Consider the following 22,332-nt stretch of genomic DNA (forward strand, 5'->3'; position numbering starts at 1 on the left):
AACGGCAACTTGGTTTAAATATTTAATTACTGGTTTAATCATTTTTATTTTATTTTTGTATACCAATATTTTCACCATTTCTTCAGCACGGGGATTTAGGCTGGTTTCATCCTCTATATTTTGAATTCATAAAATACAATTGCCTGATTTGCAAATCAGTTCTTTCATTATTCTTAGCGAGAAAGAAAGTGTTAACCTTCTAGAAATGGTCTGTGTGGTCACATGTCACATTTACTTCCTGCACAAAGAGAGAGCGCAGGGTTCAGCTGGGGGGCCTTGTGTGAACAAGTCAGGAGAAAAGACAGCATTCACCAGACGGGGAGAAGACAGAGCCCAGCAATGAATGACTTCAGGATCCAGTCTGTTCTCATCACAGGATCCAGCAGGGGACTAGGACTAGAATTTTTGCAGCAATTCCTGAAGAGCCCAGATCCCCCACAGAAGATCTTTGCTGCTTGCCGGAATCCAGACGGACCACAAAGCCAGGTAGATCCCACTGAGCGCAGACGTTCTGCAAACACTCTATGGTTTAAACAACGCAGCGAGTACTGTCTGTGATACTTTTTTTATTTGCACTAACTGTTAAAGGATAACCTTTCAAGGGTCTTTGTGTATCAGTACTACCAGGAATCCCCCCCCCCCCCCCCCCCGAAAGCTTGTCCTGAAAATTTAACATGGATGGCATTGTCTACCGTCCTCTGAAAAGAGATCTGTAGTGGATTGCTTCTTAGAGCAATGGCTGCCAGGCATTCAAAAGGCGATCTTGCCACCTCCCTGAATCTCTATCTATTTTTTTGGGGGGGGATTTTTTTCATAATCCCAAGGGGGCTTTTGTATTGGTATACAGTGTTGCAACCAGGGGCGGACTGACCATTTGGAAACTCGGGCACTACCCGAGGGCCCGGGGTCAGTAGGGGGCCCCATGAGATGCCCCTGGTACCTTTTTCATAGGCTTTTTTGAGTTTGGGCAAGGACACAGGGGCCCCATGATCCCCTATTGCCTGGGGGCCCCATGAGTTGTCAGTCCGCCCCTGGTTGCAACTGTAAGCCTAGTATTTTGTTTGCAAATGCAACAACATTCCATTGACATTAATGGGTGTGCTTGACAGGTGGTGCATCCAAGGCATGTGTACAGCTCCGTATTATTATTATTATACAGTATTTATAAAGCGCCAATAGTTCGCTTAGCGCTGTACATTACAAAGGGGGACAGAACATGTATGCTGCAATGATAAAATTTAGGTGGGTGGTCTAAGGGGCAGCAAAACCGCAGCTTAACCACCTGTTTTACCGCCCCCAGCTGTCCATGCAGTCCTAACGCAAATATTTTTTTTCTTTTTACTCAGCTGTGCTGTTGCTATTGCATTAATACAGCTACAATCACCTAAGCAAACATTTTTGCAACAAAGTGCAAAGTGCTGACAAATGAACAAACTCTGTCTTTCATTAATATTTTAAATCAAAGATAAATCTACTTTTGTTTATCTCGTTGTCCCCAAACGTAACACATATACTGGTCATACCCCAGTAGGGTGCAATTGTCACCCTAGGGGAGGAAGTATGTTAATGGCAGGATTACCAGATTCAAATAAAGAAGATGTATGTACTGGAAGGGCGATATTTTTGCTTGTGGAGGGAAGACGTGAGTTAGCAACTCCTGATCTCTGCACTGTATGTTGTATACTGTTCACCTCTGCACTGTGCATTACATATTACTGACCCCTTCACTGTGTGTTACTTCTTACCTCTGTACTGTTTGTTATACATACCTGACCTCTGCACTGTGTTATGTACTATTGACTTAATGCACTCGGTGTTACTTACTCCTGACCCCTGCACTGTGCATTACATATTACTGACCCCTGCACTGTGCATTACATATTACTGACCCCTGCACTGTGCATTACATATTACTGACCCCTGTACTGTGCATTACTTACTACTGACCCCTGCACTGTGTGTTACTTCTTACCTCTGTACTGTTTGTTATACATAACTGACCTCTGCAATGTGTTATGTACTATTGACTTAATGCACTCTGTGTTACTCCTGGCCCCTACACTGTGCATTACATATTACTGACCCCTGCACTGTGCATTACATATTACTGACCCCTGTACTGTGCATTACATACTACTGACCCCTGCACTCTGTAATATTCCTGAGCTCTGCACTCTTCATTACTTACTCCTGACCTCTGCATTACATGCTACTTACCTCTGAGTTCTGTGTTACTTACTACTGACCCTTGCACTGTGCATTACATATTACTGACCCCTGCACTCTATGATATTCCTGAGCTCTGCACTCTGCATTACTTACCTCTGAGCCAAACCCCCTCCCCCTCACGGAGAGACTCGGACGTTGACCGATACCCCCTCCCCCACGAAGGGAGGCTGACATTGACCAACAACACCCCAGTCACCCACCCCCACCCGAGAGAGCCTTCCACTACTACTGCCCCCCATGCACTGACAACCCCCCCTCTCCCGGCGCAAGAGCTGACCTTCACAGCTCTGGGCATCCCCAGGAACAAAAGTCAGGCTCTGCATACACCTTCAAGTAACTCGCAGCCTCTCTCAGATCCCACCTGGTCCCCATACTGCTTGTGTCCCTTCTCCCATCCCTTCTTTCGGGAGACGGCGGTGCCCCCCTGAAAATTTCACCCTAGGCAAATGCCTTGTTTGCCTTGTGGTAAATACACCCCTGCTTGCAGCTGCAGGTGGGAAGGAGAGATGGGAAAGCACTGTGGGGGTGGGGGCACACAGGGGGCCCAGGCAGCAGGGGGTAAAATGTATGGTGCACAGTGGAGGGGGGGGGGAATTATTGGAACCGATCTCCTGTATGGCTCTCTGCAGCAGCTGAAAGCCAGCAGGAAGTGGAGGGGAAGAAGCAAGCTTTCAGCTGCTGCAGAGAGAGCAATACAGGGGATTGGTTCCAGTAATTGCCCCGCTCTGCTGATCACCCTCCCTGCCCGCATCTAATTCACCCCCCTGCTGGCCTGGGTCCCTTACAGAAGGACTGGTGTTACCCCCTTATCCACGGTCCTGAGCAGGCCTGGCCACTGTCACTTAGCAGGCAGGGGGGTTTACTAAAAATATGCAAAGAGCAACCTTTAGAAGTCAATATTTGCACATTTTGCTTGGCAAGTCTCCCAATGGCACTAGGGTAATACAAGTTGGGATGAAAAGATACTTCAGTCGACTATCAACTAGCACTGTTTATGACCACAGCTGTCCCTTTACAAACCCCCTACTCAATTCTATTCCAAACCAATAGCCAAAATGCCATACAATCAGAATTGGTAGCTGTCTGAAAAAGGAGCCAGAACTCTATATACCGTATATACCATGCTTATTGTCTTTTTCCAGGGCTGTCCCGGATTTTGCACAATGTTGTATCAAGAGTATTTGTATGTGCAGTATTATCAGATGATTGCATTTATGTTTCCTTCTCTAGGCACTCAAGACCTTGTCTGAAAAACACCAAAATGTCATAGTTGTTCAAATGGGTGAGCTTTATTATATCATTTTGTGGTCTCCGAAGGCTAAGCCAAATTGCTGGGTTTTGTGGTTATATCTAATATACAACTCCTATGTATTTAGTTATTATTATTATACAGGATTTATATAGCGCCAACAGTTTTCTCAGCGCTTTAGAATATGACGGGAGACAATACAGCAACAATACATTTCAATACAAGAGGGTTAGGAGGGCCCTGCTCCCTGGAGCTTACAATCTAAGATATAACGTTTTGTTTAATTGTATGTTGTTTTGATTCATTTTGCTAGTTTTTTAACTCCTTTGCCAGCCAGTCTTATTAGTACAGTGTCACTGTGTATATTTTTAGCACTGATCACTGTATTGCGCCCACAAAGTGTCAGTGTCAGTCTGTCCACCGCAATTTTGCAGTCCTCCTAGAAGTCGCTGATGGCCATCATTACTTGTATAAATTTTTTTTAAAAAATTCCAGTATACACACTGCCATTTATAGACCTCAAAACTTTTGCGCAAACCAATCAATATAAGCTTATTGCGTTTTTTTTTCTACCAAAAATATGTAGCAGAATACATTTTGGCCTAAATTTATGAAGAAATTTGATTTTTTTAAAAAAATTTTATTGGATATGTTTTATGGCAGATAATAAAAAATATATATATTTTTTTTTTTTAAAGTTGGTATTATTTCATTTATAGAGCAAACATTAAAAAGCCCAGATGTGATCAAATACCACTAAAAGAAAGCTCTATTTGTGGGAAAAAATGCTTACCGCGCAATTGTCAGTTAAAGTAATGCAGCGCCGTATCACAAAAAATAGCCTGGTCAGGAAGGGGGGTAAATCCTCTGGAGGCCAAGTGGTTAAGATTTAATTAATTTCAATGACCAGATTAAATTATTATTCTGGCCAATTAAATGAATTAACACCCAAGTGCTTGACACTTGTAAACGAGCCTAAACGCTTGTAAAAGCATTAGACACTTTTCCAAATGTCAGGCATTTTTTCTGCCTAAACGCTGCTGCTAAGAGGAAGAGTGTTTTTAAAATGTCCTGTGTGAATGAGGCCTAAAGATCTATGTGTGCATGGACACATCTGATAATATGGAGGGGTGTTTGGAAGCTGTAAAAAAAAAATGCCTGATGTGTCTAAAAGTGGCTGCAAAAATGCCCTGTGTGCATGAGACCTAAGCTACAGATCTGGAGGAAGTGTCAATGGACTACACGTGTGGTCACATCACCAAACTTGTACTCTGTTGAGAACTACAATCCCTCTGCTGCGTTTTATTCACAATTCCTGTGAAGAGATTCTCTGCAGGTGAAGCCACACACAGCCACACCGAATTTAAATTTGACAAGATCCAACAGTGAGAGGTCTCTGTTTAGCCCAATAGCTGCTGAGACTTGTTGGAGCTCCAATTACTGACTGCAATTGGTATATAGGAAAATGTATACATTTTTAAAAAAATCATGATTGACAATGGAACAATGCAGGGAAGGGCAGCAGCATGGGGAAGCTCATGGAATGTGGCCACAACCCAAACAAATGTTTCTGTAGTAACCTTCCAAATATTTATTATTGTATTTGGTTGAAACAAGCAGATTCATGTGCCCCTGGTGAATCAGGAGGCTCATCTTTATAGCAGATTTTGGTTTTGCATGTATGAAATGTTGCATTGCTTAGATTTTTCTATGAGTGAAGTGTTTGGCCATTCTTCATTCATGTTCTTAGTATGAAAGTGCCTTCAGCTTTCATATTTAGGAGCAATTACATTTTATGAGTTACAAGCAGGGGCGGACTGACCATTTGGAAACCCGGGCACTGGGGCCACATGATCCCATTTGCCCGGGGGCCCCATGAGTTGTCAGTCCACCCCTGGTTACAAGTGTTCAATTTTACCTCCTATACCTTTCTGCTGCTCTGTAGATGTCACTGATCCTTCAAGTGTTAACACATCTGTAAAAGAAGTGGAGAAACATCTAAATGGACAACGTCTGGACCTGCTTCTCAACAATGCTGGAGTTCTGACTCAAAACAGCTTGGAGACCCAGACTTCTGAGGATATGATGAATGTCTATAACATCAATGTAGTGGGACCAATGTTGGTGACCCAGGTAGAGTTTAACCCCTTCACGCCTAAGGGTAAAACAAATCGTAAAGCCGAAGTAAACTTTTACAACTTTGACATGTTAGTAAAACCGTACATATTATCAAAACTACTTGGTACATCCAGGTGGATTATACTTTGTTTATTTCAGGACAAATTTGACTTTCATTTGGTGGTAAATGGTAATGGATATCTCCTAATTTTTTTTTTTTTGTTATTATTAAAGGAAAATTGGCCCAAAATAGTACAAAAAATAATTTTTTTAAAATTTAGCTGCGTGTTTCTTGTTACTACCATAACCTACCACCAAAGAACAACCCAAAATAAATTTTCCAGCTCTTGATGATCGCAGTGATACCATATATGTGTATGTTATTTGATGTTTGTACCTGTACTACAGCTCAGAAACAATAGTGCGCATTTTGTTTTCCGTTTTTTTTTTTTTTACCTAACATACTGACACTAATACCAATTATTTAAAAATAAAATAAAACCCTGACCTTGACCCAAACACTAACCCTGGCATTGAACTAGATCAAACCTTGATCTAGGTATTTTTTTCTTTATTTTATTTTTTAATATTTATTTATCTTTTTTTTTTTCTTTTTTTTTTTTTTTTTTTACAGTGTTTTTTTTTTTTTTTCTCTAAGCAAGGAGAGAGAGATACAACGTATCTCTTTCCTCCATTCAGAGAAGGAAAAAAAACAAGGGGGGCGGGCTTCACAGTGACTGATCACTGTGATAGCCAATCAGAGGCTATCACAGCGATCATGTGACCCAGAATCGGGCGTCCTGGGTCCCGATCGTTAGACCGGGGCTCTCAGTGATACCACGCTCTTTGTGCTGGGAATGCACTGTGTGACGTGTTCCCAGCACAAAGACAGGTACGCAAATATGCGGCCCCATGGAAAAAAGCCCAGTTCTGTGAGGCCGCATATTTGTGTGACATGTCCCTGCTTTGTTCCTCTGAGCATGAATCACTTCTTACAAGTTTTTTCCTAACACCAAGAGAAAAATGGTGACAGGGCGGGACCTCCAGCAAATTGACAGTCAGCTCTGTTCCTGTGAGCTGTGTGAATGGGGTGTGTCCCTTCCCTCCAATCAGCTCTTAGAGCTCTCCTCACTGAGCTCTGCAGAATGTAACTTCAGCTCCTCCGCCCCCTTTTTTCTGAACTCTCAGATATCCTTTATAAATTCAGCACTTTAAACGGATGTTAAAAAAGAGAAGACTGCAGGTAACAGATACAACCTATGTAGGAGGATTTATTTCATCTCTGGGTATCACCTTAGGCTAATCCCTTTACAGGATATATGTAAGGGATTACAACCACTTTAAGGAACTATTTATTTATTACAGGCATTTGTATAATGCTGCCACTTTACTTAGTGTTACTAAACCCACAACAGTAAAATCAATCTGTATATGCAGTAAAGCATGCTTGTTAAACACACTGTGGAACCTAAGTGGTTAATCCTCTGTAAGCACCTCCAACTGTAAGCACACTGCTTTGCATGGCTCTGCTATGCAGAGCCATGCAAAGCAGTGTGCAGGAGCTGACGGGAGAGAACTGTATTGTGTACATACAGTTCTCTCCCTCCATCGGTAATGCTTCGTGATCTCTGGGTGCTGGCGAGTGATTGCCAGCCGAGGCCACGAATAGCGGAGCAGGTAGGGTGTGCATGCCCCCTACCCCAACCATCTCATATCTTTGGGTAACTTTGTTGGCAAAACACCAGAGTTTGGTGGTTTTTCCCCAAGGAAAGCTCTTATTTGTTCTTTTAGGTGGACAGTTCTGGGAGGGAGACTCTTGTGACCTCAGATTCCTCAACACATTTCAGAAACTGCTGGGAAGACTTAAGCCTTCCATACATAGCTTGGATTTGGTAGTCACTGGACAGCTGTGGGTCTGAATAAAATAGCTGGAAGGGGAGATTCCTCCATTTATATAGCGCCAACAGTTTGCGCAGCGCTTTATAATATAAAGGGAGACAGTACAGTTATAATACAATAAAAACAAGAGGATTAAGAGGACCCTGCTCATAAGAGCTTACAATCTAATAGGGTGGGGCAGCGGTACAAAAGGTTATAACTGTGGGGGAAGTGATAAATGTTTAATTGGAGGTTTGGCAGGCTTCCCTGAAGAGATGAGTTTTCAGGGGTCGCCTAAAGGCAGCCAGAGTAGGGGATAGCCGGCCAGATTAAGGTAGAGTGTTCCAGAGGATGGGAGAGCCTTTGGCAAAGTCCTGGAAATGAGCATGGGAGGAGGAGACAAAGGAGTTTGAGAGCAGGAGATCAAGAGAGGACTGTTTGGGTGATATTTGGAGACCAAATTGGTGATGTAGCTCAGGGCTGAGTTGTGAATAGATTCGTATGTTGTTGTTAGCATTTTGAATTTAATTCGCTGGACAATCGGAAGCCAGTGTAGGGATTGGCAGACAGGGGCAGCGAACACTGAGCGGTTGGTAAGGTAGAGTCTGGCAGCAGCATACATGATAGACTGAAGAGGGGATAGCCTACAGAGAGGTGGGCCTATGAGAAGGGAGTTGCAATAGTCAAGGCGAGAGGTAACAAGGGAGTGAATGAGTGGTTTGGTGGTTTCCTTAGTTAAATCAGGGCAAATTTTAGAGATGTTACTGAGGTGAAGTCTACAAGCTTTTGACATTGATTGGATTTTGGACCGGAAGGACAGGACAGAGTCCAGGATTACACCTGACATAAATGACACTTAGAAGAGATGTCACAGGCAACTACGCAATTTTATTATTTTATTTATTTATTACAGGTACTTCTATAGCACCATCAATTTACGCAGCCCTTTACATATATATTGTACATTCACATTGGTCCCTAACACTCAAGGGGCATACAATCTAAAGTCCCTAACTTACATTCATACATACACATACGAAGGACAATTTTAGACAGAAGCCAATTCACCTACCACCATGCCTTTGGAGTGTGGGAGGAAACCGGAGTACCCGGAGGAAACCCACGCAGGTGGTGCCGTGGCTGGGATACGAACCAGTGACCCTAGTACTGCCAGGCAGAAGTGCTAACCACTTGGCCACTGTGCAATTTTGACTTATTGTAAAACTTAACTACTATATAACTTGGGTTAAAGCTATTCTATTAATGACAGGGTTACAGAAATAATGATCAATTTATATAAAAAGACCCTAATTTGATAGGTGTCATTTAAATGTATTTTTGCTCCTGTTCACTTGTGCAGGCATATCACCGACTGATGAAAAGAACAGAAGGCACGGGGAAGACAGCCATTGTCCACATCTCTGCATTGCTGGGATCTCTGGAAGATGTTCCTAATCTATTCACTCATTTTCCAGTTATTTCTTACCGCTGTAGTAAGGTAGGGTAGAGAAACCTATAGTTCTGATTAACTTTGATCAATAGCAATCAAATTTAATTTTTTAACAGTTTGCAGAAATCAGTACAATGAGCAACGCTGATTGGTTGTTATGAATAACTGCATTTTGCATAATTTACATCCTATTAAATAAAACATGTATTATCTGTTAGAACTGATAAATAATGGATCTAGAAGACAATATATTATTTGTTACATATGTAGCGCTACCCTCTTAAGAGCTGTTGAGTATTTTGGGTTCCCTGGAAGTACAACCCCTGCTGACACCACTGTGAAACCTTGACCAGGAGGACCCCCTGGTTTGAACCACAGAATAACACACAGTTTAAGGTGAACAAATATTCTGACTGTATTGAGGTGAGTGTTGAGAGAGTGCAAGCACTAAAGGAATGACAATAGATGCGCATACAAATTAAACACTCTACAAGGTTTAACAGAAAATAAAGCACAGTATTTCTTTAAATAAAACCAAGTGTCCTGCAGGATCAGAGTTTAAACATCAATTCCAGCTCTGAGATATCTCTCCCCAAGTGAGCTGAAGTGGACTATCAAGATGCTGGACTAACCCAATTTTGGGTTCTCAATAGCTGGGAACTGGGTTTAATTCCTGAAATGATTTTTTTATAAGCAATAATGTCTCCTTTAATATCTCATCAACAAATAGTGACAAATATTCTGCGCGCTTGATGGGGCCCTTGTTGGTGCACATCAAGGTTAAGATCTTTTTCTTTTTTTTGTGTAAGATCAAGATTTCCTTAGTATGGTACAGCAACAGAAAGATTCCCCTTGGAGTGGTGTTGAAAACTGGGTAAGGTCTCTTTAACAGATGAATACAAGAATTTCTTAAAGTTGAGGAAAGGGGTGAAAGCAAGCTTTAGCAGAGTTTGGACCTGCCCTTTTTTGAGGCTGACCCGATCAGAACCTCTATTTTCCTATATGGAATGGCAGGTGTAAACAGAAATGTGTCCGTTTACACCCGTCAACATTGAATCCAATCCACCAAAAAGAGATGGATGGGTATTCCCTTCCATTTGTCTGACGCACTGGATGGCAGTCGGATGGAAACAAACAGCCGGTCCATTTCCATCTGACTGCCCATAGAGGACAGTGGGTTGTGTCTGTATCTGCTCAATACTTGTCATCAGCAGAAAGATCCCCTGCTGAGCAAGCGGATCCTCTGAGGGGTCCACTAAAGATGGTGAACTAGTCTGGTTAAGCAAGTTCCTTTGGAGCTGAAGGGGGCTAGAAATGAGATATTAAGTGTAGCCCTGTCTGCATAGAACACGTGCTGTAGCAAGAGTCCTGCAGTTTCAGAAGATTAGGGAGACATTATAGCAGTAGGCCACAGTACTGAATGGGCTAGGCAGTCTGTGTCTCAATGCAATGAACTCTGATGTAAGGTGCACTGAACTGGAACAGTTGGAAATAACAGTGACTTGCAACTCGTGATGATCTGGGTTATGAAACCCTCTCACCTGGTCTGTAGTGTTTGCAGTGAGAATGGTGGTCTCTCTGTTGGGGGGCCCCCTGTTCTCTTGATCCCTCTGTCAAAGAAGCAATGCCAATGTCAGCACTATGATCCTCCTGCCTGTAGAATTGACTGTCCTGCAACACCAGCGGTCTGCAGTCCCTCTTTCTTCTCTGCGATGCGGCTCGATCCAGCCTCTATCACCATCTACTTCCTTCCTGGAAATTTCCCAGGCTTCTCAATATATATGCTCTCACCCCTTAAGGGTCAATCCCAAAATATAGAAAGTAGAAATTACTCTGTATAAAAAATGTTGACTTTTGTGTAAAAGTTAAAGCCTAAATTTAGTCAAAATTTAAAAAAAATATGAAAAAAAAAAAAGCATCAGGGACACGACTTACTATTAATTGGATGTGTCACTGGTGCTACTTGCTCCTGGATTAATCCCTGACCCAAGCTGCCAAACTCTTTCAGTGTGGTGGGGGTTTATGGAGCCAACGAACTTGTCACAGGCATTCATCAAATGTGGCTGACTATGCCCGCCCTTTCCACCCACCTCCTTCATTCATAGAAGTTGTACTATAGCTTCTATGAATAAAAAAAATACCTATAAATGGAGGGTGGGGGGGGGGGTGAAAATATTAATATTCTGAAATTAAAGCAGTGTATATATGTATAGTGTATTTTGGGGTTTTTTGTTCAACCAGTGGGTGAATGGGGAAAAAACCCTCATATCCACAAAAACTATGTGTAATATGTAAAGACTTATGTATTATGTCCCCGGTCTATATGTCTGTTGAAGCATGTTCAGTCTCCAACAACCCCAATAGCATGTCTCTGTCCATCTCCTGCAGCATGTCTGCAATCTCTGTCCATCTCCTGCAGCATGTCTGCAATCTCTGTCCATCTCCTGCAGCATGTCTGCAATCTCTGTCCATCTCCTGCAGCATGTCCGCAATCTCTATCCATCTCCTGCAGCATGTCCGCAATCTCTGTCCATCTCCTGCAGCATGTCTGCAATCTCTGTCCATCTCCTGCAGCATGTCTGCAATCTCTGTCCATCTCCTGCAGCATGTCTGCAATCTCTGTCCATCTCCTGCAGCATGTCTGCAATCTCTGTCCATCTCCTGCAGCATGTCTGCAATCTCTGTCCATCTCCTGCAGCATGTCTGCAATCTCTGTCCATCTCCTGCAGCATGTCTGCAAACACTGTCCATCTCCTGCAGCGTGTCTGCAATATCTGCTCATCTCTTGTATCATATCTGCAATATCTGCCCTTCTCTTGTATCGTGTCAGCAGTCTCCGCCCTTCTCTTGTATCGTGTCAGCAGTCTCCGCCCTTCTCTTGTATCGTGTCAGCAGTCTCCGCCCTTCTCTTGTATCGTGTCAGCAGTCTCCGCCCTTCTCTTGTATCGTGTCAGCAGTCTCCGCCCTTCTCTTGTATCGTGTCAGCAGTCTCCGCCCTTCTCTTGTATCGTGTCAGCAGTCTCCGCCCTTCTCTTGTATCGTGTCAGCAGTCTCCGCCCTTCTCTTGTATCGTGTCAGCAGTCTCCGCCCTTCTCTTGTATCGTGTCAGCAGTCTCCGCCCTTCTCTTGTATCGTGTCAGCAGTCTCCGCCCTTCTCTTGTATCGTGTCAGCAGTCTCCGCCCTTCTCTTGTATCGTGTCAGCAGTCTCCGCCCTTCTCTTGTATCGTGTCAGCAGTCTCCGCCCTTCTCTTGTATCCTGTCAGCAGTCTCCGCCCTTCTCTTGTATCGTGTCAGCAGTCTCCGCCCTTCTCTTGTATCGTGTCAGCAGTCTCCGCCCTTCTCTTGTATCGTGTCAGCAGTCTCCGCCCTTCTCTTGTATCGTGTCAGCAGTCTCTTCCCATCTCTTGTATCGTGTCCGCAGTCTCTTCCCATCTCTTGTATCCTGTCTGCAGTCTCTTCCCATCTCTTGTATGCTGTCTGCAATCTCTTCCCATCTCTTGTATGCTGTCTGCAATCTCTTCCCTTCTCTTATATCGTGTCTGCAATCTCTTCCCATCTCTTATATCATGCCCATATGTTTTGACGATATCCTGTTGTGTTTCTGCTGCCTCTTATAATGAATATTTACTGAATTTTATGTGTGGCCCTTTGGTGATGTCAGGGGCTGCACTTGAGGCCCCATATATCAAGAACATTGACCACCACTGGTCAATGACATCGCTGTCATTCCCAAGTCTGAACCACAGCTTCCATGTTTTTTTCAGCAGTGTTGGTGAAACTTGTCAGCTGGGTTATTCACAGAGAACTTCCAGGGTTGATTTACTAAAGGCAAATAGACTGTGCACTTTGCCAGTGCAATTGCTCCAGAGCTTAGTAAATGAGGTGAAGCTTCATTTTGCAAAGCAAACCCAATGACATGCAAGGAAAAATAAAAAAACAGGATTTTTGTTTGCACATGATTGGATGGACGTCAGCAGAACTTCCCTTCATTTACTAAGCTCTAGAGCATGTGTGCTCAATCTGTGGCCCTCCAGCTGTTACTACAAGTCCCATCATGCTTGTAACCTTGTCAGCCTTGCAATGCCTCATGGGACTTGTAGTTCCACAACAGCTGGAGGGCCACAGGTTGAGCACCCATGCTCTACAGTAGATTAACTGCACTTACAGAGTGCAGAGTCTATTTGCCTTCAGTAAACTAACCCCATTTTCTTTTTGTTTAACTCAGTTATGCACCCCACCCAGGATCTGTAAGACCAGCTGAGCCAAGTTAGAATTCCCATCCATTTTGCAGTGACTTGAGTTTGTCAGTAGCCAGGTACAGAAGGTGCTGCTAGAAAGCTTCAGAAAAAATCTAAACAAAATGTCAAAGCAGCTTATCTTTAGGTATGCTGAATAGAGTGGAATCATGCTTTATTGTTTTTTTGGGTATTTGGGATTGTATATAATTTTTTTCCCTTCTGTTGGTTGAACTGGATAGACTTGTGTCTTTTTTCAACCAGATTAACTATGTAACAGACTAAGGATGGCCATACATGGATCTACATTCAGCAGGGACTGGCCAAATCTCAAACTATGTATGGGCAGGCTGATTGTACAGACGTCAGTCTACTGATTGACTTCTGTGCAACTAGCCTGTGGTTTATTTTCCCCCCGAATGATTAGTGCCACCGGCTATAGCAGGCAGCAGTGATCAGTGTATTCTGACTGTAGGAAAGTCTCCCTACTGTCCAACACAATAGCACAGCGGGTGTGATTCCCCCATCCACAGAAAGTGTGTGGATGGGGGAATTGTAGCAATTGTATGTACAAATATGGATGCAAACATCCATTTTGCCAAAGACCCTCCATCTTGTATCATTTCTCACTCAAATCAGCTCCCCCCTCCCTCTCTGTTGAGTGACACATGGTCCGTGTGTGCTGGGTTAAGGAGTGCACAGGACACAGTTGGATATCCTTCATGGTTGTAAACCCAATTAACTGAGGCCAGGGTGTCTGGCAACCTGTTGCTCTGAAGCTGATCGTAAAGCCATAAACCCGTCAGTCACTGGACTTCAAAAGCATTCCGGGATAGCCGTAAAACATATATCCCATAAGAACACAATTTTTCATACATATTCGTAATTTCTCGTAGGTAATACATACCATAAAGCAAAACATATATTCAGATTGGTCATTTTAATACAAGTCACCTGATACCTTACACCCCTAGACTACGTCTACGCGAGAGCAGAAAGTAATATCTCCTTAACCGTCACAGGCAGATATGTCATATGTGATATCTGGACATTCAGAATATCATTCTGCAGATTATCCTACCTGTGTATAGGATGCTAGACGTACCTAGGGAAGGTTATTGACCCGGGTACAACTTGTGAGGGATTTTGGTTCTAGCTTGGGTCTCCGCCTAGACCCCCCCCCCTCCCCAAATAGGCGATTGGCCCTTGGCTTCAGAGACACCCCCTGCTGGAGGCCTACAAAATAGGTTGTCAGGCCTGAGAGAAAAAAGGTTGAAGAATCCTCCCTTTTTTTAACATCAGAACCAACTTTGGGAGAAAAGGCACCCTTTTGCTCTAACACTTGAACGCTGCTTAAACCAAGGCTGACGGCAAATATTCTACCTTTCCAAACTTCTTTCTGTTATCTCTTTGTTATGGTATTGCTTTCTGTATTTATATACAGTGAGGAACAGAAGTCTTTGAACACCCTGTGATTTGCAAGTTCTCCCACTTAGAAATCATGGAGGGGTCTGAAATTCACATTGTAGGTGCATTCCCACTCTGAGAGACAGAATAAAAAAAAAATTCAGGAAATCATATATATATGTATAATTTTTAAAGAATTTATTTGTCTTGCACTGCTGAACATAAGTATTTGAACACCTGAGAAAATCAGTGTTAATATTTGGTACAGAAGCCTTTGTTTGCAATCAGAGGTCAAACGTTTCCTGTAGTTCTTGACCAGGTTTGCACACACTGCAACAGGAATTTTGGTCCACTCCTCCACACAGATCTCCTCTAGATCTGTCAGGTTTCGGGGCTGTCGCTGAGCAAAAAGTTCTACTTTGGTCTCATCTGACCACATGACTTTCTCCCATGCCTCCTCTGGATCATCCAGATGGTCATTGGCAAATTTCAGATGGGCCTGGACATGTGATGACTTGAGCAGGGGAACCTCCCGTGCAATGCATGATTTGAAACCAAGACGGCATAGTGTTCTACCGACAGTGACCTTTGAAACTGTGGTCCTAGCTCTCTTCATGTCATTGACAAGCTCCTCCCTTGTAGTTTTGTGCTGATTCCTCACCTTTCTTATCATCCGTGATACCCCATGAGGGAGAGGAGTCTTGCATGGAGCCCCAGTCCGAGGGAGACTGACAGTTGTCTTTAGCCTCTTCCATTTTCTAACAATTGTTCCAACAGTTGATCTATTTTCACCAAGCTGCTTGGCAATTGCCCCGTCACCCTTTCCAGCCTTGTGGAGGTCCACAATTTTGTCTCTGGTGTCTTTTGACAGCTCTTTGGTCTTGCCCATGGTAGTAGTTGGCGTCTGACTGACTGTGGGGTGGACAGGTGTCTTTAAAGAGCTCAGACAGGTACTTCTAAGTTAAATTAATGAGTGGAGTAGAGGTGGACTTTTTAAAGGGACAGTAACAGGTCTTTGAGAGCCAGAATTCTTGCTGTTTCTCAGGTGTTCAAATACTTATGTTCAGCAGTGCAAGACAAATAAATTCTTTAAAAATCGTACAATGTGAATTTCAGACCCCTCCATGATTTCTAAGTGGGAGAACTTGCAAAATCGCAGGGTGTTAAAATACTTCTGTTCCTCGCTGTGTATATATATTGGCTACATCTTTTTCTGTAAATATTTTTATTGCACCATTTTGACCTTTTTAGTAATAAATCTTATTTTCTGAAAAGTGTTGAACTGTTTCTAAAGCTCTTTAATGAAAACTAAGAATCCCTGTCTCTGAAGAGCGCTACTGTGTGTTTTAAACCTCTATATACATCTGCCTGCGGTGACAGTGTGTATACAGACGATTATTCAAACATCATAGTGTTACTGCTAATATTGCGAGTTTCCTCCTTCCCCATTCAAAAGGGGGTGGTGGCAGTGTGAAGGGTTACTTGTGTAATTTACCTGATCCAGTAATGATTGCTCTCAGGCTGCGGTACATAAGATTGTGGTCCAGTGCGCTTGAAAATCTTTGACACGTGAGAGCGTGGTTTTAGATTGGCTAGTCCTTCGGTCACTAGTTGGTGAGAAGGGCTAGGGTCTGACGCCACGACCGTCACAGGAATCAGTTCTTCCTCCTCTTCCTCTTCCTCCTCCTCTTTCTCTTTTTTTTTTTTTTTTTGTATTCAACCGGCTAGTTTAACAAAAAAAAACTATTTATGTATGGCCAGTTTAACTTGTTTGTTTGCTGGGTTCCTACAAAAGACCTAACTCTTAATACACTTGTGTTTTTTTATCTTCCATGTAGGCAGCTCTAAACATGCTCTCAAGATGCCAATCAGTGGGGTACAAGCAAGATGGTATCATCTCAATTGCTATACACCCAGGATGGGTGAAGACAGACATGGGAGGTGATCAGGTAGGTTATATAGAGAACCTCTATGAAGAGATGTAGGTAGGCCACTAATGCTGACCTCAACCTGCCTGGATGTTACTGGGTTCAATACATTGAGTCACTGAACTGCAACATCTATGTAGTCCATGAAATCAGAACCCCAAAGTTGTATGCTTGTTTTAGATCAGTGTCCCAGTAAATACTGACGTTATTTAATCTGCGTGAAAAACCACATGATCAGAAAGACAGGTCAGCAAAGGCAACCAACATCTTTCTGTTAGTACAGGCATCTCATTTGTACTGTTGATCAATTCCAGCAGTCTGATCAATGACCTCCTTGTAAAATGACTTTTGAGATGAACACAGATAGGATGCATACTTGTAAAATACTAAAAGATTCAATGCTTAGGCATATATGTGATTTCTTTTGTATTTCAATTGTTTTTATTGAAGAAGAATTTTATATTTTTGGGGTCCCCCCTCCATTCATAAGCAACAATGTCAACATTTAAACCATAGTCATAACATCGTGATTGGTCTCAGTGCAATAAGGAGTACATGGGTAAACAGATAATTTTTTTAAAGGCAATGCCTAATCTCTGGCCAAAAGCAGAGCACATCATTTATATGCAGTCAGAAACATCAAAGAAGGCTAAGGCAGTGGTGGGGTTTGGAGAAGGGAGGGGAATCCGGGAAGGAAGGGGTTGGATACATAGGATAAGGGGGGAAAAAACACTGGTCATTATTTAAACTTACAAACCAAATCATAATCATCTAATGCATTAAACACCTCATACAACCAACTTAGACCTGGATAATCACATATTGAAGAAAAAGAGGGAAAAGGAAAATAGGGATAGAAGGAAAGGGGGTCAAGTCTGGGCTCATCAAGGGACAGAAATATACGGAATCCATGGATTTCATAAGGTATCAAACTTTTTAGTATTATTACAAAGAATACAGTCGAGTCTGTCTGCGAAGGCAACATCTTGCCAATCAGCTAAATCAAAAGTGGCATTCGGGTCCCGTTTCCATTGAGTCACATAAGGGGCTTACTATTCGGGTCAGTGAGGAGCAGGGGCGGACAGACAACTCATGGGGCCCCCGAGGAATAAGAGATAATGGGGCCCCCTGTGTCTCTGCCTACACTCAAGCCAAAGCCACACCCCACTTACACATACCCCACACCATTAAAAAATGGTGTGGGGTCCCCCCTAAGATCCATACCAGAACCTTATCCAAGCATGCAGCCAGGCAGGTAAGGTAAGGGGGGGACAAGCGAGTGCCCCCCCCCCCCCGAACCATACCAGGCCACATGCCATCAACATGGGGTGGTGCTTTTTGGGAGGGTACCCCCCCCCCCAAAGCCTTGTCCACAAGGGTCCGTAAAAGGAATCTGGGAACCCCCTTTAGCAAGGGGGTCCCTAGATCCCGCTCCCCCGCCCCATGTGAATGAATATGGGGTACATGGTATCGCTACCCACTCACAAAAACAAAAGTGTAGTGTGAAAAAACCAGGAGACCGTCTTTGACAAGTCCTTTATTAAAAGAAGAAAAATAAAAATGTCCCCCGAAGTAGATCCAACATCAATCGCGATGCCCACTACCGCCGCTACCCGAAAAAAGAAGGAAAAAAAAAAAGGCTCTGTCCCAATGCTGGCTCCTGGCGTCTGACTGCTTCACTGGCTTGACAGTTCTTAAATATGTAAGGGGAGGGGCCACCAGTGGCATCATGCATGTGGCCCCACCTGCTTGTGACATCACATCATTGACCCAGCATTCCCCGGTTGATGACGCCACAAGGGGAAGGGTCACACACGTGATGTCCCAGGGTGGCCCCGCCCCTTACACCCTTACATATTTAAGAACTATCAAGCCAGCGGAGCAGTCAGTGATTGACGTTGGATCTATTTCAGGGGAACATTCTTTATTTTAATTTTATTTTTCTTCTTTTAATAAAGGACTTGTCAAAGACTGTCTCCTGTCTTTTTGCGCACTAATATTTTTTTTTTTTTTTGTGAATGAGTAGCGGTACCATGTACTCCATACTCTTTCACATGGGGTTGGTGGGATCTGGGGGCCACCCCTTTCCTGACCTGCCGGGCTGCATGCTCAGATAAGGGTCTGGTATGGATTTTGGGGGACCCCCATACCATTTTTCCAAAAATGTTGGCGTGGGGGTTCCCCTCAAAATCCATACCAGACCCAAAGGGCTTGGTATAGATGGAGGGGGAAGCCCATGCCGTTTAAATAATTTTTTTTAATTGCCGGCAATTTTTTCTTTTACATTCAGCTATCAGTGGGGAATCCCGCTGACAGCTGAAACATTACCGCATGGTTTTCACTACTAAAATACCGCATGACCTGATAAAATAAATGCAGTATTTTAGTAGCCTTTTTTTGTGTATGAAAACGTTGTTTTTGTTTTTTTTTAAATGCCATACTCGGATGCGGTAAGATACAGCTTAGTGAATTGTGCCCAGGGAGCCTCTCACCAGGCCCGCTACTGACCCCAGACAATGCCCGAATGGTCAGTCCGCCCCTGGTGAGGAGAGAATATAGGGTGGAGACCCAGCCCCTCAAGTGACCTCTTGTTTGGCATTAAAGCTCAAAAGCTGTAAGTGTAAATGTCCCATCCAGTGACTTAAGCTTAGAGGGAATAAAAAAGATAATCTGATTGTACCTAAAAATCTCGTTAGGAGGCATATGTAATGTTTCTCCACCTCCCGCCCGCCATATACTGCAATGATGGGCGCAAGGTGGTTCTCTCATTCTGGGAGGACGTCAGGTGACGTCCTCCCATTCTAACCGCGCATGCGTGGCTCCGGGAGCACGCAGCGCGGCAACCGGTGGTGCACTGTGTCCCTCGGACACAGCAGATTACCGATCAATGGAAAGAGCCGAAGATGTCGGCTCAGCCATGTGATCAGCTGTGTCCAATCACAGCTGATCACATGTAAATAGGGAAATGCCGGTTATCGGCTTTTCTCTCCTCTTGAGCCGTCACGCTGACCGCTCGAGAGGAGAGCAGAGCCGGTAATCGACATCCCTCAGAGGGGACATGTGCACTGATGATCAATGTGCCCTGATGATCAGTGTAGCCCCAATAGTGCCACCTGCCAGTGCCACATCAATGCCACATATCAGTGCCTACCAGTGCATATCAATGCCACATATCAGTGCCCATCTAAACTGCCTTTCAGTGCCACCTATCAGTGCCAGTCAGTGCCGCCTATCAGTGTGCATCAGTGCTGCCTAACAGTGCCAGTCAGTGCCGCATATCAGTGCCCGTCAGTGCCGCATATCAGTGCCCGTCAGTGCTGCCTATCAGTGCCGCCTAACAGTGCCAGTCAGTGCCGCCTATCAGTGTGCATCAGTGCCGCCTATCAGTAACCGTCAGTGCCGCCTATCAGTGCCATATATGAGTGCTGCCTTTCAGTGCCCATCAGTGATGCCTGTCAATGCCCATCAGTGCCACCTACCAGTGCCTCCTCATCAGTGCCTATCAGTGCCACCTATCAGTGTCCATCAGTGCCTCCTCATCAGTGCCCATCACTACAGCCTGATTAGTGCACATCAGTGAAGGAGAAAAATCACTTATTTACAAAACGTTATAACAAAAACTAAGAAAAAACTTTTTTTTTTTCAAAATTTTCAGTAGTTTTTGGTTTGTTTAAGAAAAAATAAAAAAACCCCAGAGGTGATTAAATACCACCAAAATAAATCTCTATCTGTCACAAAAAATGATAAAAATTTTATATGGGTACAGTGTTGCATGACCGCACAATTGTCATTCAAAGTGTGACAGCGCTGAAAGCTGGAAATTGGCCTGGGCAGGAAGGGGGTATAAGTGCACAGTAGGCAAGTGGTTAAAATGCTGTAGAGAACAAATGTGATCCCCATTAAGGTAGTCTCCTATTCTTAACAACCCTTTATTAATCCACCATTGAAATGATGCGGGTACCAAGCCAGGTACACATTCTGGGTTATAAAAAACCGGAACCAGGGGTGTATGTGGGGAAGACAAAGGTTTACGGTGACACACTCTGTCCCAGACAGCTAAAGAATATGGTAAGGTAGGACACAATATAGGAGGGTGTACCCAGTTAGGAATCCATAATAAGGAACCAATGGCAACAGGGTGACAGGAAAGAGCTTCAATAGAAATTCAGAGGGGTGCAGGCCCTTTGCCAGTGGTGGAGGCCAATCAAGCAATTTGTGCAGCCTGGAAATAGGCATGAAGGTTGGGGAATTTGATTTTTCTTTTTTTTAATGTTTTAATCCAGGCACCACTCACAAAAGAAGACAGCGTTGGTGCCATGATGAAAATCATCTATTCCCTGAGTGAGGAAAAAAGTGGCACTTTTGTGGACTGGGAAGGAAAATCTATTCCATGGTGATCCCAGTAAACAAGAAGTCAAGGACTGCATCATACGAGCTGTAATATGTTTTTGACACTAAAGTTATTTGTACAAGCGGTTTTGTTCATTGCAGGTACTGTGTGATAGGATAACTACACATGTGAAGAAAGGATTGTAAATCCTTACAAAATGTCTAGATTTCTGTACAAATAACTCTGATAATGTGGCATATCTTCAAAATATTAAAAACAACTTTACTCAGCAAACTTACTTGGCACTGGCATGTGTATTAAACATTGTATTGAGTGCAGCTATCATTTTTGTTTTTTTTGGTTATTTTGTCTTTAGCACTGAGCGCAGTTTTATATTTATACTGATGATATATTAAAGCTGACCTATATACGGTATATTTTTTTTGAGGGGGGGGGCGGTTTGTTTCTAAATGGATTTAAAGCTGTTTGTGTTGGGGGACAGAAGTGCCCGTTTTTTTCAGGCGGACCCAATCAGAGCATCTATTGTCCTCTATGGAGGGGTGGATGTAAACGTACACGAACCTTTAAAACCACGTTCCCCATCTGTCTAGCGCAGGTTAGGCAACCTCTGGCTCTCTAGCTGTTGTGGAACTACATTTCCCATGAGGCATTGCAAAGATTACAAAACTGAGTTACAGCTATAACTTGCAGAGGCATGATGGAACTTGTAGTCCTGCGGCTCTCAGGTTGTCTACCCCTGGTCTAGCGGATCGGATAAGATGACAGTTGGATGCAAATGGACAGGCGGTGCGTTTACATCTAACCGCCCATAGAGAACAGCAGGCTGTGTCCGTGTCTGCTTTGCATAAGTGGAGTAGACACGGGCCTGTCATCCGTCTGTTCAGGGGGGATCAGTAGGCAAATCCCCCACTGAGCAGGCAGATCTGCTGGCGCAGTCAGCCCGTGTGAAGGGGGCCTATAGGTCTGCTTTAAACATAATGGAGGATGCTATGTAAAGCTGGCCACACACTCTGGTTTTTCAAAACTCTAGGTTTTTCACCTGCTATGTAGTATGAGGGCTTACCTTAGTAGAGATTTTTTTTTTCAGAAGAAAAGAAGCGCCTCCTAAGTGCAGTATAAACCACTATTTAATAGGAGTCAAAAGTAGAACCACTCACATTTCTTTGTAAAACAAACCCAGGCCCATAGGGTGCAGTCTCATAGGGGTGGAGGAACGGCTGTGTCCTGGCTATGACAGCCGTGTCTGCGCTCAGGAATTGTGGTAACAGGAGAAGAAAAGCCAGCCAAAATGTGGAGTCTCCTAAAGATGGAGCCTGGAACGCACGTTGAGGCGCAACGCCGGCGTGATGACGTCAAGGACCAGCATGCATAGTGACGCGTTTCAGAGCATGCGCTAACCTCACATTCCTTTGTCAAGTGAGTTGTTCTACATTTGACTCCAATTAAATAATGGTTTATACTGCATTTAGAGGTGCTTCTTTTCTTC

General features: G+C 43.7%; 1 protein-coding gene across 1 annotated transcript; it reads left to right on the top strand.

The window, feature by feature from the left end:
- The first annotated feature begins 231 nt into the window (after positions 1–231).
- On the top strand, positions 232–21,119 carry LOC149449691 (uncharacterized). Its single transcript, XM_089692849.1, has 6 exons — positions 232–486; positions 3,460–3,511; positions 5,424–5,611; positions 8,835–8,972; positions 16,406–16,516; positions 20,779–21,119. Exons 1-6 carry the CDS (start codon positions 340–342, stop codon positions 20,890–20,892), a joined length of 750 nt encoding a protein of 249 aa, XP_089548975.1. The 5' UTR covers positions 232–339; the 3' UTR covers positions 20,893–21,119.
- Positions 21,120–22,332: the final 1,213 nt, after the last annotated feature.

This window comes from Staurois parvus, unplaced genomic scaffold, assembly GCF_062004578.1.
Source record: "Staurois parvus isolate SC_StPar_1 unplaced genomic scaffold, SC_StPar_1.0 ptg000607l, whole genome shotgun sequence".
In the NCBI taxonomy this organism is placed as follows: Eukaryota; Metazoa; Chordata; class Amphibia; order Anura; family Ranidae; genus Staurois; species Staurois parvus.

Excerpts from the sequence above, each read along its gene's own strand:
- LOC149449691 (XM_089692849.1), top strand. The coding sequence starts at position 340 with ATGAATGACTTCAGGATCCAGTCTGTTCTCATCACAGGATCCAGCAGG. Across the intron at positions 487-3,459 it reads CAGACGGACCACAAAGCCAG|GCACTCAAGACCTTGTCTGA; the intron begins GTAGATCCCACT and ends TTCCTTCTCTAG. Across the intron at positions 3,512-5,423 it reads TGTCATAGTTGTTCAAATGG|ATGTCACTGATCCTTCAAGT; the intron begins GTGAGCTTTATT and ends GCTGCTCTGTAG.